This window comes from Pseudopipra pipra, chromosome 6, assembly GCF_036250125.1.
Source record: "Pseudopipra pipra isolate bDixPip1 chromosome 6, bDixPip1.hap1, whole genome shotgun sequence".
NCBI lineage: Eukaryota > Metazoa > Chordata > Aves > Passeriformes > Pipridae > Pseudopipra > Pseudopipra pipra.
Window position 1 is genome coordinate 6,442,971 of NC_087554.1, and position 22,681 is coordinate 6,465,651.

Sequence of the window (22,681 nt, forward strand, 5' to 3'; positions counted from 1 at the left end):
CTTTTGCATATTGTTCCAGCAGATTACACACAGTGCATGACCATTGTAGGGTTCTGTTAAATGGCCTTAAAATAGGAAAGTTCTGAAATTCCTGTGTTTGAATCCCAGGTTAATTATATTCTTACACGTTGCCCTTATGGAACAGAAGAAGGGAAGAAAAAATTTGGGATTAAGAGACTGCTAAACAATGGCACCTATACAGCTGCATATCCTCTTCATGATGTAAGTATTTTAGCTTTCTGCTTCCTTGAGCATTTCCCAGTGTTTTCAATCTTTTACCTGCTGTGAATTTGCTGTTTCCAGCAGATACAAAAATGTACTCAAACCCTTCCATTTGTCCCATTGATTCTGTTTAATAATACACGAAACATATTTACCTGCCCTGCTATTTGTCTTTTATGTGCTGAAATGTTTCTTCCTGTGGAGGAGTTTTTAGGATATACCCATGTGTCAGTCACATCATTTCTTTAGAGACTTATGTCTCTGAATTCTACCATAAGGCATTTTTAGATACTTTATATACATTTATATTTTTAAATGTTTGCAAATATTTTTTCTTTCCTTAGAAAATAAAAATAAATGGGTGAATGGACATTCCTTAGGTTATCAGTGGGAAATTTTAGCTGATCAGGATCTATGCTGTAGAAGGCTAGTCTAGGCTGGGAAGTAATTTATCCTGTTGGGACTACCAAACCCACAGATAATAAAAAGCAAGAATCTCTCCTATACAACTACAACCAAGCTTAAATGCTAAAAAATCATGTGAAAAAATTCCAAAACTTGTGAGACAGACTCACGAATCTTCGTCTAAAAATACTTATTTAACCTCTTAAAATATTTTCAAAATGCAGACTTTAGGTTGTTTAAAGTTCCTGATATCTAGTTAGAAATTAATTTTCCTGTGTTTCTTTTTCTTTGATTTGTTCACAGTGCCAGTACTGGAAAAAGGCAAACGATCCCAACTGTGACAACGAGAGGTACACGCTCTACATGGAGTGGGCCCGTTTCCCGCGCTTCTACAAAGAGCAGCCTTTGGACCTTATCAGGTAAAATGCAGCCCGTGGTTTGTTGTGTTTCCCTGGGTTTTCACTGTAATACAGCTGATATTCATTTGTAGCTTACAGATAATTCAGATTTAGAGAAACACATGCAGAGAATGTCTTGGATTTTATAATCAATACCTACATGAATTTTTAAAGAGCGATTTGAAACGCTGAAATTTCAACACAGACTTGAAAAAACACTGATAAAAGCAGTTTGGAAGCTTGACTCTTAGTTTGTAAGCCTAAATTTAAACTCATCTCACCCAAGATCTCTTTTTCAGCCCATCCTAGACAACAAAATATTACTTTGTTCACAGGTTACAGTTCTCCATTTGTAACGCAGGTGGTTGTGTTTCTATGGATTATCCATTTCTCCCAAGCATATGATCAGGACTGGTGTACTCAGTTTCATTTGTGTAACTCCCTGGAAAAATCAGAAAATAAATCTTCATTTGCATTATCCTGTGGGAAAGAGAAAGAGTGATTTTAAAGCTGGAGCTTCTGCTAGTAGGAAAAAAGGGACGTTCAGTCATCTGGTTCATTCAGCTTGAATAACTTCCCATGGCCAGCTTCAAATCATTTTTCCACTGTACATCAATGCATTTACTCTTATGTTAAAAGAGAATTTTACCAAGTGTTTCATTTTTACTCTGGCCAGATTGCTCTATTACAGTTTTAAATTTTGCTTTTTATTCCTGTTAATTGCATTTTTTTTTTTTTTTTTTTTTTTTTGGTATTCAGGAAATACTATGGTGAGAAGATTGGAATCTATTTTGCCTGGCTGGGATTTTACACTGAGATGTTATTCCTTGCAGCAGTTGTTGGCTTAATCTGTTTTCTTTATGGCTTGTTTACAATGGATGAAAATATGAGCAGGTGAGTGCAATGTTGAAACTCTCCTGGGCAGAGTTAAGCAACGTGAAAATTTAGTTCTTGCAAAAAACTCCCAACAGATAACAAGCTTTAAGGCTTGTCAGACTAGAAGAATTTGTTCTTCATCTGTCTTTATTGATTGAAAAGGTGATGGGCCACTGATGCAGAACTTTTGACTGTTAATTAGTAAGAATCAATTTGTAGATGAAAAGCAATATTTTATTGCCATTTGGCAATAGCTTTTCATATTGGAGAACCTGCAATACATGAAGTCCTATGTACCACTTACGTCTCTCAAAATTAAGTGTTTATTGTTGCCTTAAGCTTGTCTATTTAATCTGTCTTGCAGAGCAGTCTGACCTTTTTGTGTAAGTCATCATTTGTACTCATACCAAAAGCATGAGTAAAACAGATCAGCAGTGTTCTCCCATCAAAGAGGGTTCCAGTGTCTCAGAGCCATAGGTTGCTTTTTTTTTTAAATAAACATTGTATTTGTTTCATTAGAGGACCCAAGACATATTGTATTCAGGGACTGGAGGTGGAGAGAGGAAAAGAGGGTTGACATTTCATTGCCTACTGTTTTTTATAAGGAGGCTTCCAGAAAACTGTGAGTTTTAACCATAAAAGATGAATAAGAGGTTTAAATTCTCATCTATTCTATCGAATTATGTCATTTTGAGACTTGTATTTTAGCTAGGTTAAGAATTCACCTGGGAATACTGCTATACGTGTTCGGATTTCTCTGGATACTGAAGGACTATCATAGGATTGTAAACTTCACCCACTGTCATAGTTAAATTGAAGTAGCAAATTTTTCTGCAGATAGCAAAGCTGAAGTTACCTCTCAGCTTTTAGAAAAGGTGTTTGGATCTCACTGCTGACCTGCTGACAAATAACAGGGTTTATATCTCGCCCAAAAGCAGTGCCTGTGCCGTATAGCTCCTGACACTCCTGATTCTTTGCTGATAGAACCAGAAAGCCCATACTGAGGGAATTGTTAATTTTACTCCTTGTAGCAGCTGCTTCATTTCTTGGCTTGCCCTGACCAGCCACAGGTTAACACCAGTGAATGTGACAAGATGTGGCATCTTTGCCGTGAAGCTGCAAATCCTGAGCTTTGAACAAGTGGAGTTCTTATTTAATTTTCAAATAAATTTTGTGTAACAGCTCTTAAGATGCTACGAAAACAGATACTTTATAATGTTTTCCTCCTTAGCAAAGAAATCTGTGACCCTGCAATTGGAGGAGAGATCATCATGTGCCCGCTTTGTGACCAGGACTGCGACTACTGGAGACTAAACACCACCTGTCAGTCTTCACAGGTCTGTATCTGATTCTGCAGCCAGTTGTTATTTTTATTCATCCTGAAAACTCTTTTGGTACTGACCTGTTCCTGGGTATTCTGTTGCAGTATTCCCATTTGTTTGACAACGTGGCAACTCTTTTTTTTGCCATTTTCATGGGCATATGGGGTGAGTACGTTTCATAAGTTTTATGTCAAGCATTAAGATCATGGCCAAGCTGCTGAGGGACACTGGAAGTGGGAGGAAGGGGGATAATGGCTACACTTCAGTATCCTGCCTCAGATACAAAAGCGATGAGAGAGTAAAAATAGGTTTAAGTTACAGGGGAATTAAGAGAAACACAGAGGGATCGGAAAACCCGAAGAAAATCCAGCAGATATCTAGGATATCATAAGGATATTATAAGTATTGTGTACTCTTAACTGCTAACATTTGTTTTTTTCCTTTGTAACCAGAGAGGTCCAACATTATGCAGCCCATGAAAGAGTCCTCTCTGCTAAGCCCTGCACATTATCACTGTCATTGTCAGAGAGTGGAGAGCTTTTGTGTCTTTTCTTTTAAGATCATATTGTGTTAAATATATATTCTTTTTTTAAACTCTGTGAAGGTTTATAAATACAGGATAGCATAGTTATTTTCATCATTTCCTTAAATATAGCTCTTGTTTCATGCTGTTTGTGTGAAGTATTGTAATTAAATGTTCAGTTTGATTATAGGTATTTCATTAGCTCACAAAGATCTCTGTGCTAGCAGAAAATCTGTTTATTTGTTATCAAAGGATCTCACCACTAACTTTTTTCATATAGAATTATTAAAAAAAAATCTAATAAGATGATGTTGTAGGGCTGCTGTACTAAACTTTTCTTGTTTTTTAAGCACTAGCATTTGTGTGACATGGATTAGTCATTCAGGAAGTACCAGCCAAAGGGTTTAGAACTGCAGAAGATAAGCTTTCCTGTGTTTGTATTAACCATGAAGCCTCCCAGTTCAACTAAGAACAATCAGATTACTAAATGTTTACATTTTAAAGTAGTTTATATAGGGTTCTTAAAGTGTTATATAGTATTATATACTTTATTGTTGTTTATATATGAAATCAGTTCCCTCTAGTGTCTTAAAAAATTCTTAAGCCAGCCTAACTCTTGATCATATGAAAAACACCAGACATTCACTATCTTTAAAATGACCATGATATCAAATAAGCATCAAAATGCAACAGAAATCTTTGAACTTGAATAGCCATGCTGCTTATTTGTAGTCATTGTTCATGTGTTGCAGGTTTATACACAAGCAATTATTTGTATCATCAGGTTCTTTTGTTAATTCCATGTCATTTCTTGCATATGAAAAGTAGTTAAACTGTAATTGAACATGGCTCTCATAACCATGGAGATACCTGTATGTCTTAGCATCTTCCTTGTCATCCACTTCTGGAATTCAATTAGCTAATAAATCACTGGATTTGTATTATGATCTTAGCTGTGAACTCTCATAGGCAGTCAGTAAAAATAGATGGGTTGCACTGAGGATAAATGATAAACCACAGAACAGAAGCCAGTGCAGAAGTAAGTTGAACTTGGTTCATGAACTTATTAATTTCTTCCTTAACCGTATTTCAACATTTCCAAATCGTAGTTACGCTTTTCTTGGAGTTTTGGAAGAGACGGCAAGCTAGACTGAAATATGAGTGGGATTTGGTTGATTTTGAAGAGGAACAGCAGCAACTCCAGCTGAGGCCTGAGTACGAGGCAAAGTGTACCCAGAAGAAGAGGAATCCTGTAACTCAGGTAAGGAGTGTGGACACACATGCAAGTTCAGCTGTACGTTGAGGGTTTCATAACGTGCAAATTGATGTGTTAACTCAGGAAAACAAAGGCAAAGTTTATGGCTTTAACACCATCTTTGCAGCATCCTTCATGTTTCAGGGCAGGAGTCTCTGAAATCTTCTTGCCTTTAAAAGCACTCTTTCTCATCCCTGCACAGCATAAGAAGAAGCAGTTGCCTTGATCTAAAGACAGATAAGTGGGTTAGCTGTGGTTTTGGTTCTGATATATAACTGCTTTGTTTGGGGAACACTGGAGAGATGAAGATTGCTGAACTCCTGTCTCTGAAATCTAATTGAGATATGATTAATGACACTATTTAACACACTACTATTAAACTTATATATAAATACTTACTTCACAGTCTTAAGCTGTGCCAGGGGAGGTTTAGGTTGGACATTAGAAAGAAATTCTTTACAGAGTGAGTGATCAGACATTGGAATGTGCTGCCCAGGGAGGTGGTGGAGTCACTGTCCCTGGAGGTATTTAAGAAGAGACTGGATGTGGCACTGTCATGATCTTGTAGACAAAGTGGTGTTGGGTCATAGGTTGAATGACCTCAGAGGGCTTTTCCAACCTAGTTGATTCTGTGATTCTGTAATTGTTTTAATTTATATTTAATTTAGGTAGGAGTATTTGACAAATGTAGGGATCAGCTGGTTGCATTTCAATACGACACCTACCACCTCAATTCGATGTATTTTAAAATCATCTTTTGTAGAATTGCATGTAAATAGCTTATTGGCACTAGTCCTAAGTATACTTAAATAACAAAGTCTTCAGAAAAGAAATCGAAGCTTCGCCAGAACATGGGACGAATCATTGTCATATAAACAATAGCCCTGTCTTTCAGGGTTTCTCTCCTTAATTATGAGGAAATACATACACTAATCTTATTTCTCGTGAGAGAGAGTTTTTCCCCTTCCACATGTGCAGCATTAATTCTGCTGTTGTACTTGTAACTAGCACAGTGCACACACTGCACAGAGCTCTTTGATAACTGTGCACCATGATTTTAAGCATAACTCTGCTGAGGGTGTTCATTGCATGCTCAGGAAAACAGCTACAGGTACATCAATTCTTTATTAGTTCTACTAATTGAAAACACGTGCCTGCCTGTTGTGTGTTAGTTGCTGGTTTTCTAGATTCATCCAGATCCCTTAGTTGGGGGGGGTTAACTTTATTTATGAAATAGAAATGGACTGTAATATATTTTTCTGATCTCAGAGTGAGATACTGCTCTGCTCTGTGCTTTCTAAGTATGCATTAACGATTACCATAAAAATTCAATGGCTATACAAGCCTTATTCTGTGACACATCAATTTATTGTCTTGTTGGTTTTTCAGAAGCTTTTTTGCAGCAGGGTTTAGCAGTGATCCTTATCAGTACCCAGTAATAGGGTAGCTTGCACAAGGTTGCCACTCTGTGGTGTAATTTCCTTTCATTAGAACATGTGCAATACTGAGCACATGGAATGGCAGTGCCTTCAAGTTCATTCTGCAGACTGATATGATTTTGTGGATGTGGGGCAATGACTTTATTGTGTCCCACAACTGGCTTTGCTTCACTCAGAAAATTACTTCCTCATTAGTCCTGTCCGTGATTCAAAGTTCTAGGTGCGCCGAAACCAAAATTGCCCATCTGGAGGCTTTGATTAACAGCTTGTTTGTTTATGATGCTAAACTATCTAACTAGATCACAGCTAAGATCTGTTTTTACTGATTGCAAGAGAATTCTAATTGACATAAATAATGAAGCATTCGATTCGAACTTAGGCTCTCTCGTTGCACATTACTGCCTACATTACATTTCTACAGTATAAAACTTGTTGAATAGCCTAGAGTATGTGAAATATTTGCTCTTAGTATAGAATATATGTATTTTTTATTAACACAAAATAGGTATAAAATGTTATGAGCCTGTGTAAAGTCACCCAGTATGGATGCTTGTGTCTTATCTTCAACTGTTTCCTAAAGTTCTATTAATGGAGCCTTTAACTATTACCATGATGCTTGTCTGTAACACTTGATGCCACTTTGCTTAAGAGGAGGGTGAGCTTTCCACAGTGCCTTGTCCCAAAGATTTATCAAATTCAGGTTATTTTTTTTACTAAAATCTTCTTCCACTGGCATTAGTTCTTAAATGATCGTTTCATAACACATGTAGTTTGATATTTTAGGAATTAGAATAGCAAAAACTTTACACATGTGTTATATGGGGATACTGGCATGGGTAAGACCTGGTTGCCTGGTGCTGTAGCAGAGCTTGGCAGCTGCATTCGTAGGCAATTCTTCAACCAGAAAAACAATAAAACTGAAGGAGTGGAGGGAACCACTCTCTGACTGGCACATACAAATGACAATTTTAAGAATCCTCAGCATGAAGACTTTACAAACCTTGAGCTGAGTTTTGGACTCAAAGCTGTATGACTGACCTAGCCTTACAGTGATAGTTCATGAAGCTGGTCTTATTCCTTCAGCTGCTGATTGATTTTGCAAAGGTTTAACCATTCTTTCCAGGTACTGTCTTTACTTTTAGCAGTTTTATGGCCACTTCTGTCCTAATCTTTTTGCCCCCTGCCCCAACACATTCAAAATCATGTCCTGTCTGCCATTTTTGAGAGTGAGGGGGGTTCTGAGTGGTTTTCCTTGGATGTGGGCACTTTCACACAGCTGATCAGAGCTCTGTGTAATGCTTGATGTTCGAATAAGATGTTGAAATAAGATGAACTGTCTTCTACTTGACTGTTTCAGGAGATGGAGCCTTATTTGCCTTTAACTAGCCAGGCTGTGCGGTTCTGCATCTCAGGAACTACAGTGTTGTTCTGGGTGAGCATCTTTTTGAATTGTTGCTTTAACATATGTCAGAGTTGCTGACAGTTTAATCTAACTTGTCCCTTCCACCTCCATTTCTATGAGTCCGTGTTCTTCTGCATTTTTTTTTTCAAATATCAGTATTAATTTGTCTGCTTTTCCTGTGCTGACAAAACAATTTCGTTGGGTTTAATGTACCTACAAAATAATTTCGTCGGGCTTAACGTGCCTAACACAACAAAGGATTTTGCTTGTGCACTTTGCATTTCAGCGCCGCTGAACTCATACCCTCGAAGCATACGATTTGAAAAATGTAAAGTGCAATGGTGTGCATCTTATTCCCAGAGTTCTGTGCATACAGCTGTGGTAAGCTGCAGGTGTATTTGAGCTCTCTGTCCCTCTCCCAGGTGTCTCTGATCATAGCCAGCATGATCGCCGTGATCGTGTATCGCCTGGCGGTGTACGCGGCCTTCGCCAGCCTCATGGAGAACACCCAGACCTTGCAGCCCATCAGCGGGTTGCTGACCCCTCAGCTGGCGACCTCAGTCACAGCCTCGTGCCTCAATTTTGTCATCATCATGATCCTGAACTTCTTCTATGAGAGAATAGCCATCTGGATTACTGATATGGGTAAGCAGAGGTACTTGAAGACAAAACTGAGGGAATCATTGAAGGTAGAACCCATCATTGTTCTCAGCTCAGGCACAGTGGGAGCATTGTAGCTAGAAGGAGCTTGCAGCAATGACTTAGGTGTATCCACAGCCACACAGAACATTTTCCCTCCATCTCAGTGGTTCTCATAACCTGGTTTCTCTTCGTATAATGTTTGCTTATATTAAAACTAGTCCACAGAGACAATCACAGATCTGAACATAATTATCTTGTATTGTATTAGTCACCAAAGCAATCTCAGACTGTCTTGATCCAGTGGTATTTCAATTATAAATCCTGTAGATATATTTCTAAAAACAGATCACAGCCATCTTTACAAGGAAAAAAGACTAAATAATCATGACTGGGGGGAAAGAAAGGAGGGTGGGGGATAGGATAGGACAGTACATTTGTCATATTTTCCTGAGTGCTGTTTCCCTTAGCTCTGTCTGTTCAGATTTGGAGTTACACAGGTGGAAGGCAGCGGCTGAGCAGGATGAGGAGCTGTGCCTAAGATTGTGGCTGTAGCCATTGGTAGCATGTCCTGCAGAGCTGGAGGAGCCTGCAGGCAGGCAGGCCCAGAAGGATCAACTGCTTCTGTAGCGGATTTTATATTTGACTTTTGCTTGCATGCTGGGAATACCCTTCCCTAGAAGCCCTCCTTACCTATTTTATTTGATTTCATTTGTCCTTAATGATTTAGATGTACAAGTCCCTGCAGATGTTTTATAGAAAGAAAAAAAATGCAGAATATTCAGCCTGGGGGGGAGAGCTGAAAATACTAGGTGCTTGTAGTTTGTACAGCTGTCATAAAAACAGTTGGGTGATTATTTTTTTTTAATGAGGTCTTGCAAGTGGAATTAAGAATTGAAAGGTGTTTCTTGTAGAAACTTAAAGGGATGTTTCATTTGGTTTCTTTTGATTTATCATGGACCATCTCTTGTCTCTGTGATCTGTATTGCTTATCTCACTTGGCCAAATTAGACCAAGCAGAAACAGAACAAGTAATAAATAAAATTGCCCATAGCAAACACAGAAACAAAGGGAAAATCATAATTTTTTTATCTTTCTTTCCTGAGGTGCAAGAATTATAGGCATGAAGGCTCAGCAGTGTTATTTTGCTGGTTGCAAGTGTGGAAGATTAGTTTCTTGAGTGCCAGCACTAGCTGTGGTCCTGGGTTACAGGGGGAAAATAGCAGTTCACTTGTGCGGGGCTGCTGCCCTCCTCTGGGCAGACCTTCTTCACTCAGCAACTCTTGAAAAGGTTAGGCCAGATTTGGTGTTCGGACATGCAGGTACAACCTGCCCCTGGTGCTCTGAACGTTTTGTATGCCTGATATCAATAATTTGAACAGCTCAGTGAAAATACAAATATCTTAAGGAGCTGCAGCCTAGGCACACTACCTCCCCTGAGGTGCTGCCTCCTCTGCCACACACTCCCATGCCAGGTTCCCTGGCATACAAACCTACACCAAGCTTGCAACCATCAGTTTATTCAGATATGGAAAATAACTACCATAAGGCAGGTGAGTTCAACATGTCTGCCAGGTCCTGACCAATTCAGAGGGATTTGAATGCTTGTAGTGTATTTTCTTCCCCTATTTCCCAACTTGAATTGGTTATATGTTATCATTTAACTGAACATTTAACAGCAATGTGCTTAGGGCTTCCTGCTACCTTTAAAAATATAAATGTGATGGACAATGAGCAGCAAGGGGCAGTAAAATCCTAAGCTTGGTGATGTTCGATACCATCAAGATGCTTGTACCCTTCCCTGTTCTTCCCCCCATTATGAGACTCATCTTTCAGAGGCACATCCAATTTCTGCTGATTTCAGTGTTACATACAGCATTTTGGAAAAAAAAAATACTGTAACATACTTCTCTACTACAAAGAAAAAAATAATCATGTGTGTTGCTAACAGTGAAATTCTCATCCTGCAGGAGACCCTGGTAGTTACTGTTTGAAATTCATGTTGGATCTCCTAAAATAGTGTAATATTTGGGAAGGGACAAGTGCTAGTGGACAGTACAAAGAAGTGGAAATTAAAGCTTATAAAAATTTAAAATATGAATTTCCTTTACCTGCTTGCTCCAAACATTGCACTGTAAATTAAGGGTAGAGTGTCTGAGAGCAGGAACTTCATCTGATGAAATATTTGTAGGTGTTTTTCTTTTCCTTTTTTTTTTTTTCCTTTCACATCACTAGTGCATTATGAATATTTATGAATCTGTATCCTTTTAAAGGAAATAAAGGAGAATAACATTACTGTTTTCTGGTTTCACAGAGATCCCCAGAACTCATATGGAGTATGAGAACAGGCTCACTATGAAAATGTTTTTGTTCCAGTTTGTCAACTACTATTCATCCTGCTTTTACGTGGCCTTCTTCAAAGGGAAGTTTGTTGGTTACCCAGGTGCCTACACATACATGTTTAATCGCTGGAGAAATGAAGAGGTAAGACTTCCTTGATTAAGGTGGATTGTTCCCTTCAACCCATGCAATCATAAATTTCCAACTGCAGGGTTGGTCTGAACTGAGTTGGACCTCAGCTGGCCATCCTGAGGCTGATGGTGGGGCTTCCAAGGACTCTTCCTGCTGTCAGGGAAACACAAGCTGTGAAAATCTGTCAGTCACAAGAGTGAAAAATCAAAAAGCTTTCCTCGGCCCCAGTTCTCCTGAAATATCAGTAGGTCTCTCACCTTAGCTCTTAAAAAAAAAAGTCTGGTGCTGAGAGCTCACTGAGAGCCACAGATTCACCTTGCTGGGGCTGAGGGGTGGGGACCACACGCAGATTCTGCTGCTGAAGCATCTCTGAATTACTCTGTCTTCAAATGGTGGTTGTGTTTTGGTGGGTGTGTTGTCACACGCTTTGAGCGCTGAAAGCCCTTCTGTAACAGCCTTCCTGGGAGGGTAGCTCAGCTGGCAGCCCAGCTGGAAATTAAGTGTTGTCCTAACAAGTTTGAGAACTCCTTTCATTCATTTATGCAGTAGCAGAATATGGTTTGTCTGGGTAATGCCCATTATTGGTGTCCATTAACCCCTGGGTTGTCTCCCCCAGTGTGACCCTGCGGGCTGCTTGATAGAACTGACGACACAGCTCACCATAGTCATGGCTGGCAAACAGATCTGGGGGAATATCCAAGAGGCCTTTGTACCGTAAGTTCTCTCTTCCACTGAGATGCTCATCTTATATAGCCAGAGGAAGTTCTTGGAAGGAGTGATAACAAGTATTGCCATATGAAGAAACTAAGAATTCTGTAAATCAGGCACAGATTCTGACAAGTAGACTAATTTCATAGAGGCTTTTGGCCTATTCCTGTGAAAGCTATGCTTGTAAAAGCACATTGCTTGCTTAGAGAAAGGGAAGACTTCACAGATTTCACAGAATATTCTGAGCTGGAAGGGACCCACATGGATCATCGATGCCCAGCTCTTGAGTGAATGGCCCATACAGGGATCAAACCCACAAACTCAGTGTTATTAGCCCCATGCTCTAACCAACTGAGCTAATCTGATCTGCCTCACTCATTGTTAACTTTTCTCTGCATATGCAGCTGGATTTGTAACTGGTGGGGTCGTCGGAAAGCCAGAAATAATCCTGAAAATTTATACAGTCGCTGGGAGCAAGACCATGATCTGCAGACATTTGGAGCCTTAGGCCTGTTCTATGAATATTTAGAAATGGGTAAGTTTAAAATTACACATTTGGAATTGAGGACAAGACACCTTGTACTGACACTTTCAAAAAAAGAGCTTCTCAATTCATTGTTATGGGTTGATTCATCTGCTTAACTGCTGGAAATCATTAAATAGGTCAGCCTGATTAAAAAAAAAAGCTGTCTTTGCATCTTGAACTGCAGGGAATTTCACAGAAACACTGCAAAGACTGTTTGTTTTTCTCATTTGAACAGGGAACATTGTTCTCAGTGCAGCCAGCTGCCTCCGTGTCTGTTCTGTTCTTGTTCCAAAGCATACTCTTAGCTGATGTAGTGGAAATTTTAAGTATGGGATGAGTGCCAGATATGCTGTAGGGATGGGTACTGCAGACATGAGATCTGTGAACTGGCTCAGGGAGAATCCCTTCAGCTTTAGGTTTGCACTGATCAGTGCTTCCCTGCAGTCCAGCAGAGGGAGCCTGGGTGATGGAGCAGTGCTTCCCAAAGGTGAGGGGAACACGTCAGCATATAACATCAGGTTACTAAACCTGAGAAAACTGAAGCCAAGCCAAATCTAAAAGGCACTTTAAAAAAATTAATATTTGTCTATTATGAGGACACATTTTGTTGAAAAGTGGACCTTTGTATTATTTGATTTCTACAGAAATAAATATTCTAGAGATGTTTAGTGTTATTGTTGTCACTTAACAATTAATTTCATACAAGGCTGTGATCTTGTGAAATTAATACACTCAGAACAGTCAGTGTTGTCAGCCATGCCCTTGCTCTTCCAGAATCAACTGAACCAGTGTGCTCCACTGTTGTCCTGGGGCTGCTAAGCTAATAGGAATTTTGTTGCTTGTCCAAGGTGATAAACTCATCACTGAAATCATGGAAGAGCTGATGACTGGTGTATGGGAATTTATTTTTATCCACTTCCTAAACCATAAAAAATATTCTATTTCCTGTTTTTGAAATATAATGGTACTATTGGCTCTGCACTAAGATATTTAATTTTGGTAATATCCGAAAGGATCATTTGTGTATTTTGTTTGCAGTTCTTAAACTAATGTTAAAACTCTCCAGTGGAACTATTGCATACAGAATTGGTATGAAAGTTTTGACTAAATCAGTACCAATAGGTGGAGGTAAAGTTATGATAAAACTAAAAGTATTTCCTCTTTTCCAGTTAGGAGTATAGTTAATAAGTAAAAGGAGAACAGGATTGCTCTGTACAAACTGCAGGAGAAGAAGACTACCTTGTTGGTCTCTCATAATTGAGAAATTTGATGTATAAGTTCATCCCAGTTGCCCAACAGTTACACACCACTCATGCAAGAACTGCAGCACTATGGAAGAATTGGTACCCAGCACTGCTGGCAGCAGCATTTCACAGGACCCAAATGCCTGTTCCTGTGGCTGCTGCTGAATGGCAGCCTGAAGAGACTGCAGAAGGCTTGGGGCTGGGGCTGGTTGTCACTTGGCTCAGGCCAGGACTGCACATGATTTGTTGTGCAGCCTGGCAGAAGTTTGCCATTTGTCTGTGAGTGGCGGTCCCTCGTCACCCTGAGGTGAGGTGCCCCTTTTGTAGGGGCAGATTTTGGCACTTTCCTTTTCTCCCTTGCAGTCATTCAGTTTGGATTCATTACTCTCTTCGTGGCATCCTTTCCCCTGGCTCCCCTTCTTGCTCTGATGAACAATATCCTGGAGATTCGAGTAGACTCTTGGAAATTAACCACCCAGTACAGGAGACCTGTGGCTGCAAAAGCACACAGCATAGGAGTCTGGCAGGAAATCCTGAATGGAATGGCCATCCTGTCTGTTGTCACTAATGTAAGTATGTTAACTGTGCTACATCAACACTGATTCTTCCGTGTACTCAAAATGTGAAGAATTAAAAATCAGCTGATGCTTTTTCTCCTTCATCAGCACTGTCATGTTGCCCTACAGAAATATCATCAAACCATTTGGGTGGTTTGGCTTCTCCTTGTGTGGACAACGGGCAGCTCCCAGTTCACATTTCCTTGGACCATGATCTTTCATTCAGTTGTCTGTGTTTTCCAGCCTTTTGGAATGGCATAGGCCAGTCAGAGGCTTAGTCTGATGAACCACGCTGATTGCCCAGAGGGGACTATGGGGGACAGGAAAGGTGGATGAATTCTGTGGGTGAGATGCATTTTTGTCCTGGTCACTATGAGGCCTGTTCTGTGGGAATTCTGCTCATTCGGGTGCTTCTGGATGCCCCTGTGGGAGCAGTGGCTCCTCTTCACAAATTGGAAACTAAATGCTGTGCCAGTGTTTCATCTAAAGCATACTGTAAAGAGACTGCTGAGCAAAAGAAATGCCTCTTTCTAGTGTGTTTTAGGCAACAAACCCACTTGCAGGTATTGCCTAAGTAGCAAGACCCCTCTGCCCTTTCAGTCTCTCAGGTTTCAAGTAAAAATGTGCTGAAGCTGCACTCAGCATCTCTTACCAAGTGCCCTAATTGTGCTTCTTACCCTTCCTTAAAATATTCAGGGTAATGCCAGGGTGACAGAACTACAACCCCTTTATGAATCTGCTCACAAGTTTTTTGTGCCGCTTTCTTAATTTCTTTTTCCAATTTCTTTTCAGGCATTTATTGTGGCATTCACATCAGATATGATCCCTCGTTTAGTTTACTACTATGCTTATTATGAAAATGAAGACTCACCTATGTCTGGATACATAAACAACAGTCTGTCAGTGTTTCTAATCTCAGATTTTCCTGACAGAAACAAACCTAAAGAGAATCCAGAAAACTTTGTCATCTGCAGGTTGGTGATATTTTATTGCTTTGTTTAGAATACAGCATAAAAAATCAGAGCAAATCTGAGTAGTCCATTAGAAATTAAATTATGTCATTCTGATCATTCTAAAGTGTGAGAGGTAATATTTAGGCTATGAACAAGGTAGTGCTTGAGGTAGTAAGAGCTCAAGCCAGTAACAAAAAACATCACCTCAAAAAAAATCACTGCTGAGAGTCTCACTGCTAGCGTACTTCCTGCTTTTTTTTGTTTACTTAATTAAACTGTTGATTTTTGAGTGATGGAGATTTATGTCCCTAAGGTATCAAACTTCAGCCTATATTTTTAAAGGTTTCCAGGCTGCATCAGTGGACAAGGAAGCAGCATAAAGGAGATTTTTAAATTCCAAAGTGGAAAACAAGATATGGTCTTTTAAGTCAATCCTTATTTTGCTCGATAACACCAATGATCAGACATGTCCTGCTTTCATTTTAAAAACAGTCCCTTCTCGATACGAGAAGCACTGGAGATTCTAGAATAATCATGGAAGAGCTTTGGAGAAGTCCATGGTAAAAGAAAAGTATTGACTGGGTGATAAAAAATCTCAAACTGAAAAACCCCAAACCAACCACCTCAGCACTTTCAGAAGCAGCTACATTTGTGTGATGGTGTAGAACACTTACTCAGAACTGTCCTTCCATGAAACCCTGCTTCTGTCCAGTCCACAGCCTGTCGCAGTTATACATGTCCATTACCATGTGATACATCCCATCACTGTCCTGTTTTATTTGATCACTGTCTGAAAAACAAGTAACCCATGTACCGGGTCTCACACATCCACATCCTCATCTCTGCTCTGTTGCTGTGAATGTGAGGGTGTTTAGGCAAACAAAAGATAGAAACAAATTGAGAGGCAACCTTTTTCTGCAAAAAGAAACAGACCATTTAAAACAAGAAAAGGTTCCTTAAGTGACAGCTGTATTTGCTTGTAAGTGTCACTAAGCTTGTAGTCTGTCCCAGGCTGACTGTGACATTCCACCTTTGCATGTCTGTCATTCCAACAGGTACAGAGACTATCGATATCCTCCAGATCATGAGAGGAAATACTTACACAGTATGCAGTTCTGGCACATTCTTGCTGCAAAACTGGCCTTTATAATTATCATGGAGGTAAGTTGCCTGCAAAATTTCCTTCAGAAATTGGTACCTTATAGATTCTCTAGATAGTTAATAATGTTACAGAAAATAGGATTACTGGGATTATGAAATAATTTCTTCTCAAAGTAATACCAAGTACTCATGTCCTAAATGATTACTATTATTGGGCCTTTCAACTTCAGCAAGTTAACCTCAGACTAGGAGCAGTGAAAACACCCGAGGAGACTGCTAATGTTAATCAAAATCACCAGCAAAATAAAAAAGGTCTTTATACAGGTGGAAGAAATGTGAACCACCAGGACTAGCACTTGTCTCACTTTCACAAAGTATTTTGTAGTGATGTATATTGGCTAAAAATAGCTAAATCAATAGTTTGGGTAACTGGCACTTCAGTGTTAAGCCACTGTTGAGCAAGTTATGAAGGGAAAGGGAGTAGTTAAAGTGCTCTTCTCACCCCTTTTCCTGCTGTGCTTTATCAGCTCTCAGTAGCTGAACGTTATCAACACTGCTGTGTGAACTGTCTAACAAACCACACAGGGGACTTAGAAAGCCAGAGTTGAGATACAGACCCTGACACTTCCCTCTTGGGTTTGCTAATTTCCCATTAATGGTTGGGAATTAAAATTTCTGCATAAAAGGATGTGTTTTAATCTTCATGCACATTTTAGATACACGTTAGCTTGGTATTATATAGTGTTCCAGGACAGCCAAATGAAATGTATTCTCTTTGTGAAGAGAAAGTGACCTTTTTGGTGTTAGATAAAACAAAAGGTGTTTCATTTGGTAATGAGTTGTTACTTTTTTTTTTTTTTTAGCATGTTGTATTCAGCGTCAAATTCTTTGTAGCGTGGATGATTCCTGATGTCCCTGCAGATGTGAAAGCCAAGATAAAACGTGAAAAGTATTTAACACAAAAAATCCTACATGAGTATGAACTTGAAAAACTGAAGGAGAGACTGTGTCAAGGTGATAAACGAGCCACAGAGAAAGAATTCATCGCCACGGAAGGGAGAATGGAGTTATCCAGAGCAATGTAGCCATGAAACCAACTGTTTGGGATTTAGCTCATTTTAGCTTTTTTTGTCTGTGGTTTGCTCAGTATGCGTCATGTTGAAAGCTATAGGAGAGTTCAATCCTTCACTTTCAGTCCAAAGACTTTAGACTTTTCTTTAAAAGTTTTACTGAGCTTTCAAGGTTTAGGAAAATCAACTGTTTGACTTCAGCACTGGTTTTTATTTACCCGTGACTTTGACTAATAACTGTAATCTTGTACTCCTAGAATTTGGACTCCTGGTATAGGGACTGTTACCCTCAAAGGGCTCACAGGGTATGATAAGGTCATTACCACCAAGCCCTCCCCCTGTTGCTAACTGCAAAGTTCCAGGCTATATCCCAGCTGAATGAGATCATTTAAATAGGAGAACACTCCTGATACAAGGGTTAGGATTTGGGGCTTTTTTTTATTATATCCACTATGTCTTATGAAACATTGGTTTGCAGCTTTGAACTTCTATATGTTTTGTAGAAGGAATTGATTTTTTTAAATTTATATTGGCTTAATTCCACTTGGAATTATTTATAGGCATAGAATTCAGTTAATACATACTAGTGAAGTAAACAAAAAGCCATAATTTATTTTTATAAAGATATAATTTGCCAAAGAGTTTGCTCTTTAAATGTCGATATTGTGGAATCATCTAACTGCAGAGGCTTTTGAAAATATGTGTCCAGTTTGGACAAGTACAGTTATTTTATTTCTCAGTCTCAAAACCTGCCGTTTTTGGAAGATTACGTTTGACAGTTTTGGCCAAAGCTGCTCCTTTATTTATTTATTTGTTTGGATTCTCTGTGAATGCCAGCAAAGGGCTAAAACTGTGTGTCTGTACTCGGTGCCTACTGTGGAGTGTGACTGCACAGGGCAGTGGGCTGGGAGCTGGGCCACCACACTAATTGATCTGGCTGGATGGTTTGTTCTTGGACTTCCATCCAAAGGATTTTAAGCAGGCTGGATAATCAATGCTTGTGCTGTTATTGTCCTTATACATAGGAGCTTGGGGTTTTGGGGTTGTTCTTTTCTTTTTGTTTTGTTTTGTTTTTTTTTTTTTTATTTTTAATCTTTAAGAAGGGTATTTTTTTCTGTTTTGTTATGGGGCTTTTCTACAAAGTTACTGAATTTATAAATGTATAATAACTACTTGTGCAAAGTAGCTTCCAGCTGTTTATGAATGTGCCCTCATTTTCTAATTTGAAGCATTTTAGGCATTTTTATGATTTTGCTGTATATTTAAAACATATCAACGCTTCCATGCTTAGTGCCTTGTTTCTTTGCATCTGGCAAAAGGTGTGAAAATTATCTCTGTTGGGCAGTGCCTATTTCCAAAGTGTGCTTTGCAGGCACCTGTGAACCTGCAGACAGAGCTGTTCCGTGTTAGCCAAACCACACCTGCCTTGGCACACTCCTGCTTCAGTGCCATGTGAACTGTTCCAGAGAGCACTTCAGGCCTAGATGGCTTGGTTAAAGTAACACGTAGCTGAGTTCTCTCATGCTGAAGTACACAAGCTAGACAAGATAAGAAAATTTTACTCTATTTGCACTTTGAAAGTTATACTTCCTCGCAAGTATACACACAAAAAATTGAGGTTTGTATTCCACATCAGCCGAATCCTGTACTGTTTACTACTACCACAGCTTAAGGTATGTTGTTTTAGCAAACCTTGGAGTTCTTGGTGAGTAACCTTAATGTTGTAACAGTTTTAAATCAATGTCCTGAGTGGAGCTGTTCAAGGTTTAACATTAAGTGCCTACCTCGAGCAAACATCCCATGGTTTGGCTGCCAGTCAAGGAGATGATGCAGATGTACATTTCTCGTTCCTGTAAGTTATTCACCTTCGTTCTCTAAGTTTGCTTGAGCAATCAAGCACGTTGGCAATTCATGTTCATCATGAACTGACCCATGTTCTTGAATACTCAGATATCTTTGTAGTGGATTTATTAGAGGAATGCATGTGTAAATAAATTAGCTCTGCTGCTTAGTGTGTAAACCAAAGAAGAGTATCATTCACCATAATTACATATCCAACACCACAATTTGCACAAGGAAAGCACTGTGCTGCTTCCTGCACATATACTGTTAATTAAACTGCTTAATTTAGATGTCATGGTTTTGCTACTGTTAGCAATGCAAACAGTTGCTTCAAACAGAAGGGTGATGAGATGCTAAAGGATATTTCTATGCAAAACGTACAATCTGATTGAAGCTGCAAACAAATCTGGAAATTCAGCATTAAATGCACTGTTTCTGCTTATGGAACATTAGTTTCTTCAGGTAATAAAGTGTCCTAATATACTACACTTGAAAAGATGTCAGCAAAAGAGGTGTGTTGTGAATGAACAATGCTATTTAAAAGCAAAATACCTTTGGGACACAGCACTGATATGCAGAAGCCCTGCATGCAGACCCTGAATCTGAATTATGTTTTGACTCCTACTCCATGATTCTTTCAAACTTATCTTTTTCAGACCACTTGCTATGTAATACAATACAAACAGATGTTTTGCATATGTTGTGTCATATTATAGAAAGTGGACAAAATCTGGGATCAACTTATTTAAAAAGAAATATATATATATATATATATCTTAAAAATATGTCAGATGCTTCATGGTATTACTTTTTCATATACAGAAACTGTTGAAAAGAAAATTCATTGTCATATTAAGAGCTAACATCACATAACAAAAAAGCCTTTACATAATACTTTGCCTTTACCTGTCATTAAGCAGTATTCTAACTAAAGATATCAGTATGGTTAGGTTTATAATGGTTCACATACATTTGCTGAAGCTCTTGAAAAAGTGACAGAAGTCAGAAAAATGGCCTGATCAGTTTGGAGATGTGCTGATTCTTACTATTGGAATATTTCATTTTGATGTGTTTCGGTACCTAAAAGTGTTCTTTAACCAAAATAAAGAGAGTTCTGTGTTGGAACTACTGTAATTTAAGCAACAATAGATTGCCTCATTAGAATTAGTTAGAAACCCAGAAATTGCCTTCCAGGTGTAATACAATCAGGGATTTATTTTTTTTTTCAATTAAAATTTAGCATTTTTTCCCTGGGAAAGACTTAGTGTGGTATGTTCTAAGCAAAGGACTGCAAAAGAAGAGTGCTACTATGAGACACTATACTATTTTTTTATAGAAAATGTTCTTATTATGCTTTTACTTTTTTATGCAATACTGTCAGTTTGAGGCAACAGAATGGAGTGAAAATAGATGGACTTTCTAACTGTACTGCTGACTTTTTACATGTACTGCTTGTTTGACTTGTACTGTCGTGTAATCCGAGTGGCATTTTTGTCTGCTAAGTATGTTGCTGATATATATGATACACTAATGTTGGAATAAATTTTTTAAACATTGCATTCAGCTAACATTTAATATGCACATTTAATAAGATTTAAATCTGGCCAATAAAGCTGTGTCTATTTTTAATGTGCTGTCAACTTGTTTGTGCAAATTCCACGAATTCTGAGTGAAGCTGAACTATTGAAAGTCAAAATGCCTAGAGAGCCTCTTGGAGAAGTGTATTTATACAGATTCCTGCAGCTCATGTATGGTACATTAATACAGATCCATTTTCAGCCAGGCTGCTTTTACCTGCACTCTCTGAGCACAGTTTTTATTCTTGCAGTGCCAGGACCTGAGGTGACTTCTCAAGTTCTCAGTGCCACATGCAGTTTTCACACGCAGCACAAGTGGTTCACATACATGCACTTTAAATAGCCTTGAGCACATACACTGGAAGACGTAGCAGAGCTGAAGCTTTCCCAAGCAACTGGTGAAGTCTTACTCTACATATTTTCCTTAAACCTCATTTCTGGCACCAGCACGTCACCTCTCCTGTTGTACCACAGTATCAGAACTCTGGGAACAGAGTCACCTGCCACACCTGGTGGGTCATTTCCTTTGTAACCTTGAAATGATTAAAATTAATAGACATGCAAGAGCAGTAATCAAATTAAAGAATGGTGTGAGATGAATAAAAGAATCTTCTCTATTAAAAAAGAAAGGGGGAAAATGCCAAAATAAGCAAGGTATTATGTATTGTGGTGTACTTGTTACTGAGGTGAGATAAGGTACTTAATTAGCTATCAAAAGGAAAACTAGAGCGTTAAAATGGAGAAGGTGATAGCAAAGGAAAGAGAAAGGCGGAGGAAGAAAGGATGAAGGAAAGTGCTGTTGCTGTGCAGGATATAGGGGATATTTATGTGTTATGTTGGGAGTTCTCAGGTGCATTCAAGCTTTGTTCTTTGGAGGTTAAACCTTGCCACCACTGAGGCCTGTAGTAAATGGGTAATTTAAGGTTTAATTGGGGGTAGAGTATCATCCAAAACCCATTATATTTTATTAAAAAAGAGTAGCATGGCAGCTTGTGAGACAGTCACAAATTTTAGAACATACCTGGCTCTCTCCATGATTGGAAATTGTAGCTACCCATCAAAAGTCATAATTCCTTCATTTGTCTTGTGCAGTAAATAAGAGATGCACCAAAATTCAGCGGTTGTACTTTTTGAATCAGAAAAATGGGCAAGGCATCTAATTCATCCACCCAGATTAAAAGGATCTTTCTAAAAATAGGACCATGTTTATTCTGTGCAAAAAATGGTGGGGAGCACTGAAATAGAAGGCATTTTTTCAGCATTTGCATCTGAAATGGTGTAAAACACGTTGTCTTACAGGAGCAGAAAAATATGTAGCCCACTCACTAGTGGATCAGTGGGAAAGAACAGCAATATGTGGAAGAAACAGTATCCTGGCATCTGAAGTCTGCAATTTGTTTGAGATGTGTAGGATCTGAAATAAATAAAATCTTGCCCTGAAAACATTGTCTTAAATGTTTAGGATCCACTGCTGAGAGACACAAGGGAGGGGTCGGGGGTTCCCTGACATCTGGTGTGGCAAAGAGATTGTACCAAGAGAGGGCAAAGGGAGCCCTCACAAAGGACTTATTTAAAAATCCTCCCTTCCCTAAATAGAAAGAGGTAAAGGGGGAAAAAAAGGATAATCATTACCATATGAAGGATAACAAAATGATTTCCAGAATACCTGAATTGCTGTGTAACCTCATTAAGCCACAGCTATTATTTCTTGCCTTCTTCCTTGCTAAGGGTGGTCACACCAACTCTTGGCTTGGCGTCCTTAAAAAGGAATAGCTAAATTAAATCTTGGTCTGCTTTTAAATAATCAGTTGTCTCCACACAACACTTACATCATTCAGATGCAACTGAGGAAGGCTTTTTTTTTTTTAAATGTAAGTATTTGTACCAAGAAATCTGCCAGGAGATGAGTAGGATGTGAAATTCAGCAGCCATCTCAATTTTTGGAATGTGCACACGCACATTCTCCTGCCATAATTAGTGACTATGCTTTCTCAGTCAGAAATGAGTCAGTCTGAGACATTTAGTGAGGGTAGGATTCTTTTGAGATATTTTTTCAACTGCTCAACAAACCAGTGCTGTTGGCTTGTCAGAAATACTTTTGTTTAAATTATGGACTGACCTACCATTGTCCTTGGGTGTTCTAAGCATCC

General features: G+C 38.9%; 1 protein-coding gene across 7 annotated transcripts in view; it reads left to right on the forward strand.

Moving 5' to 3' along the window:
* ANO5 (anoctamin 5) overlaps positions 1 to 20,583 on the forward strand; it is a 55,114-nt gene extending 34,531 nt beyond the window's left edge. For 6 of the 7 annotated variants that reach the window (XM_064657181.1, XM_064657183.1, XM_064657185.1 and 3 more), the window contains 15 exons: positions 109 to 222; positions 931 to 1,046; positions 1,785 to 1,919; positions 3,133 to 3,238; positions 3,328 to 3,388; positions 4,856 to 5,007; positions 7,798 to 7,872; positions 8,265 to 8,487; positions 10,796 to 10,965; positions 11,570 to 11,667; positions 12,066 to 12,196; positions 13,795 to 14,000; positions 14,781 to 14,962; positions 15,997 to 16,102; positions 16,906 to 17,488. In XM_064657181.1, the coding sequence (XP_064513251.1) occupies positions 109 to 222; positions 931 to 1,046; positions 1,785 to 1,919; positions 3,133 to 3,238; positions 3,328 to 3,388; positions 4,856 to 5,007; positions 7,798 to 7,872; positions 8,265 to 8,487; positions 10,796 to 10,965; positions 11,570 to 11,667; positions 12,066 to 12,196; positions 13,795 to 14,000; positions 14,781 to 14,962; positions 15,997 to 16,102; positions 16,906 to 17,127 (2,097 nt within the window). In that variant the 3' untranslated portion in view covers positions 17,128 to 17,488. Of the gene's footprint in view, positions 1 to 108; positions 223 to 930; positions 1,047 to 1,784; positions 1,920 to 3,132; positions 3,239 to 3,327; positions 3,389 to 4,855; positions 5,008 to 7,797; positions 7,873 to 8,264; positions 8,488 to 10,795; positions 10,966 to 11,569; positions 11,668 to 12,065; positions 12,197 to 13,794; positions 14,001 to 14,780; positions 14,963 to 15,996; positions 16,103 to 16,905 lie in introns of all 7 variants that reach the window. The other variant, XM_064657186.1, reaches the window with a different exon arrangement.
* The last annotated feature ends 2,098 nt before the right edge of the window (positions 20,584 to 22,681 follow it).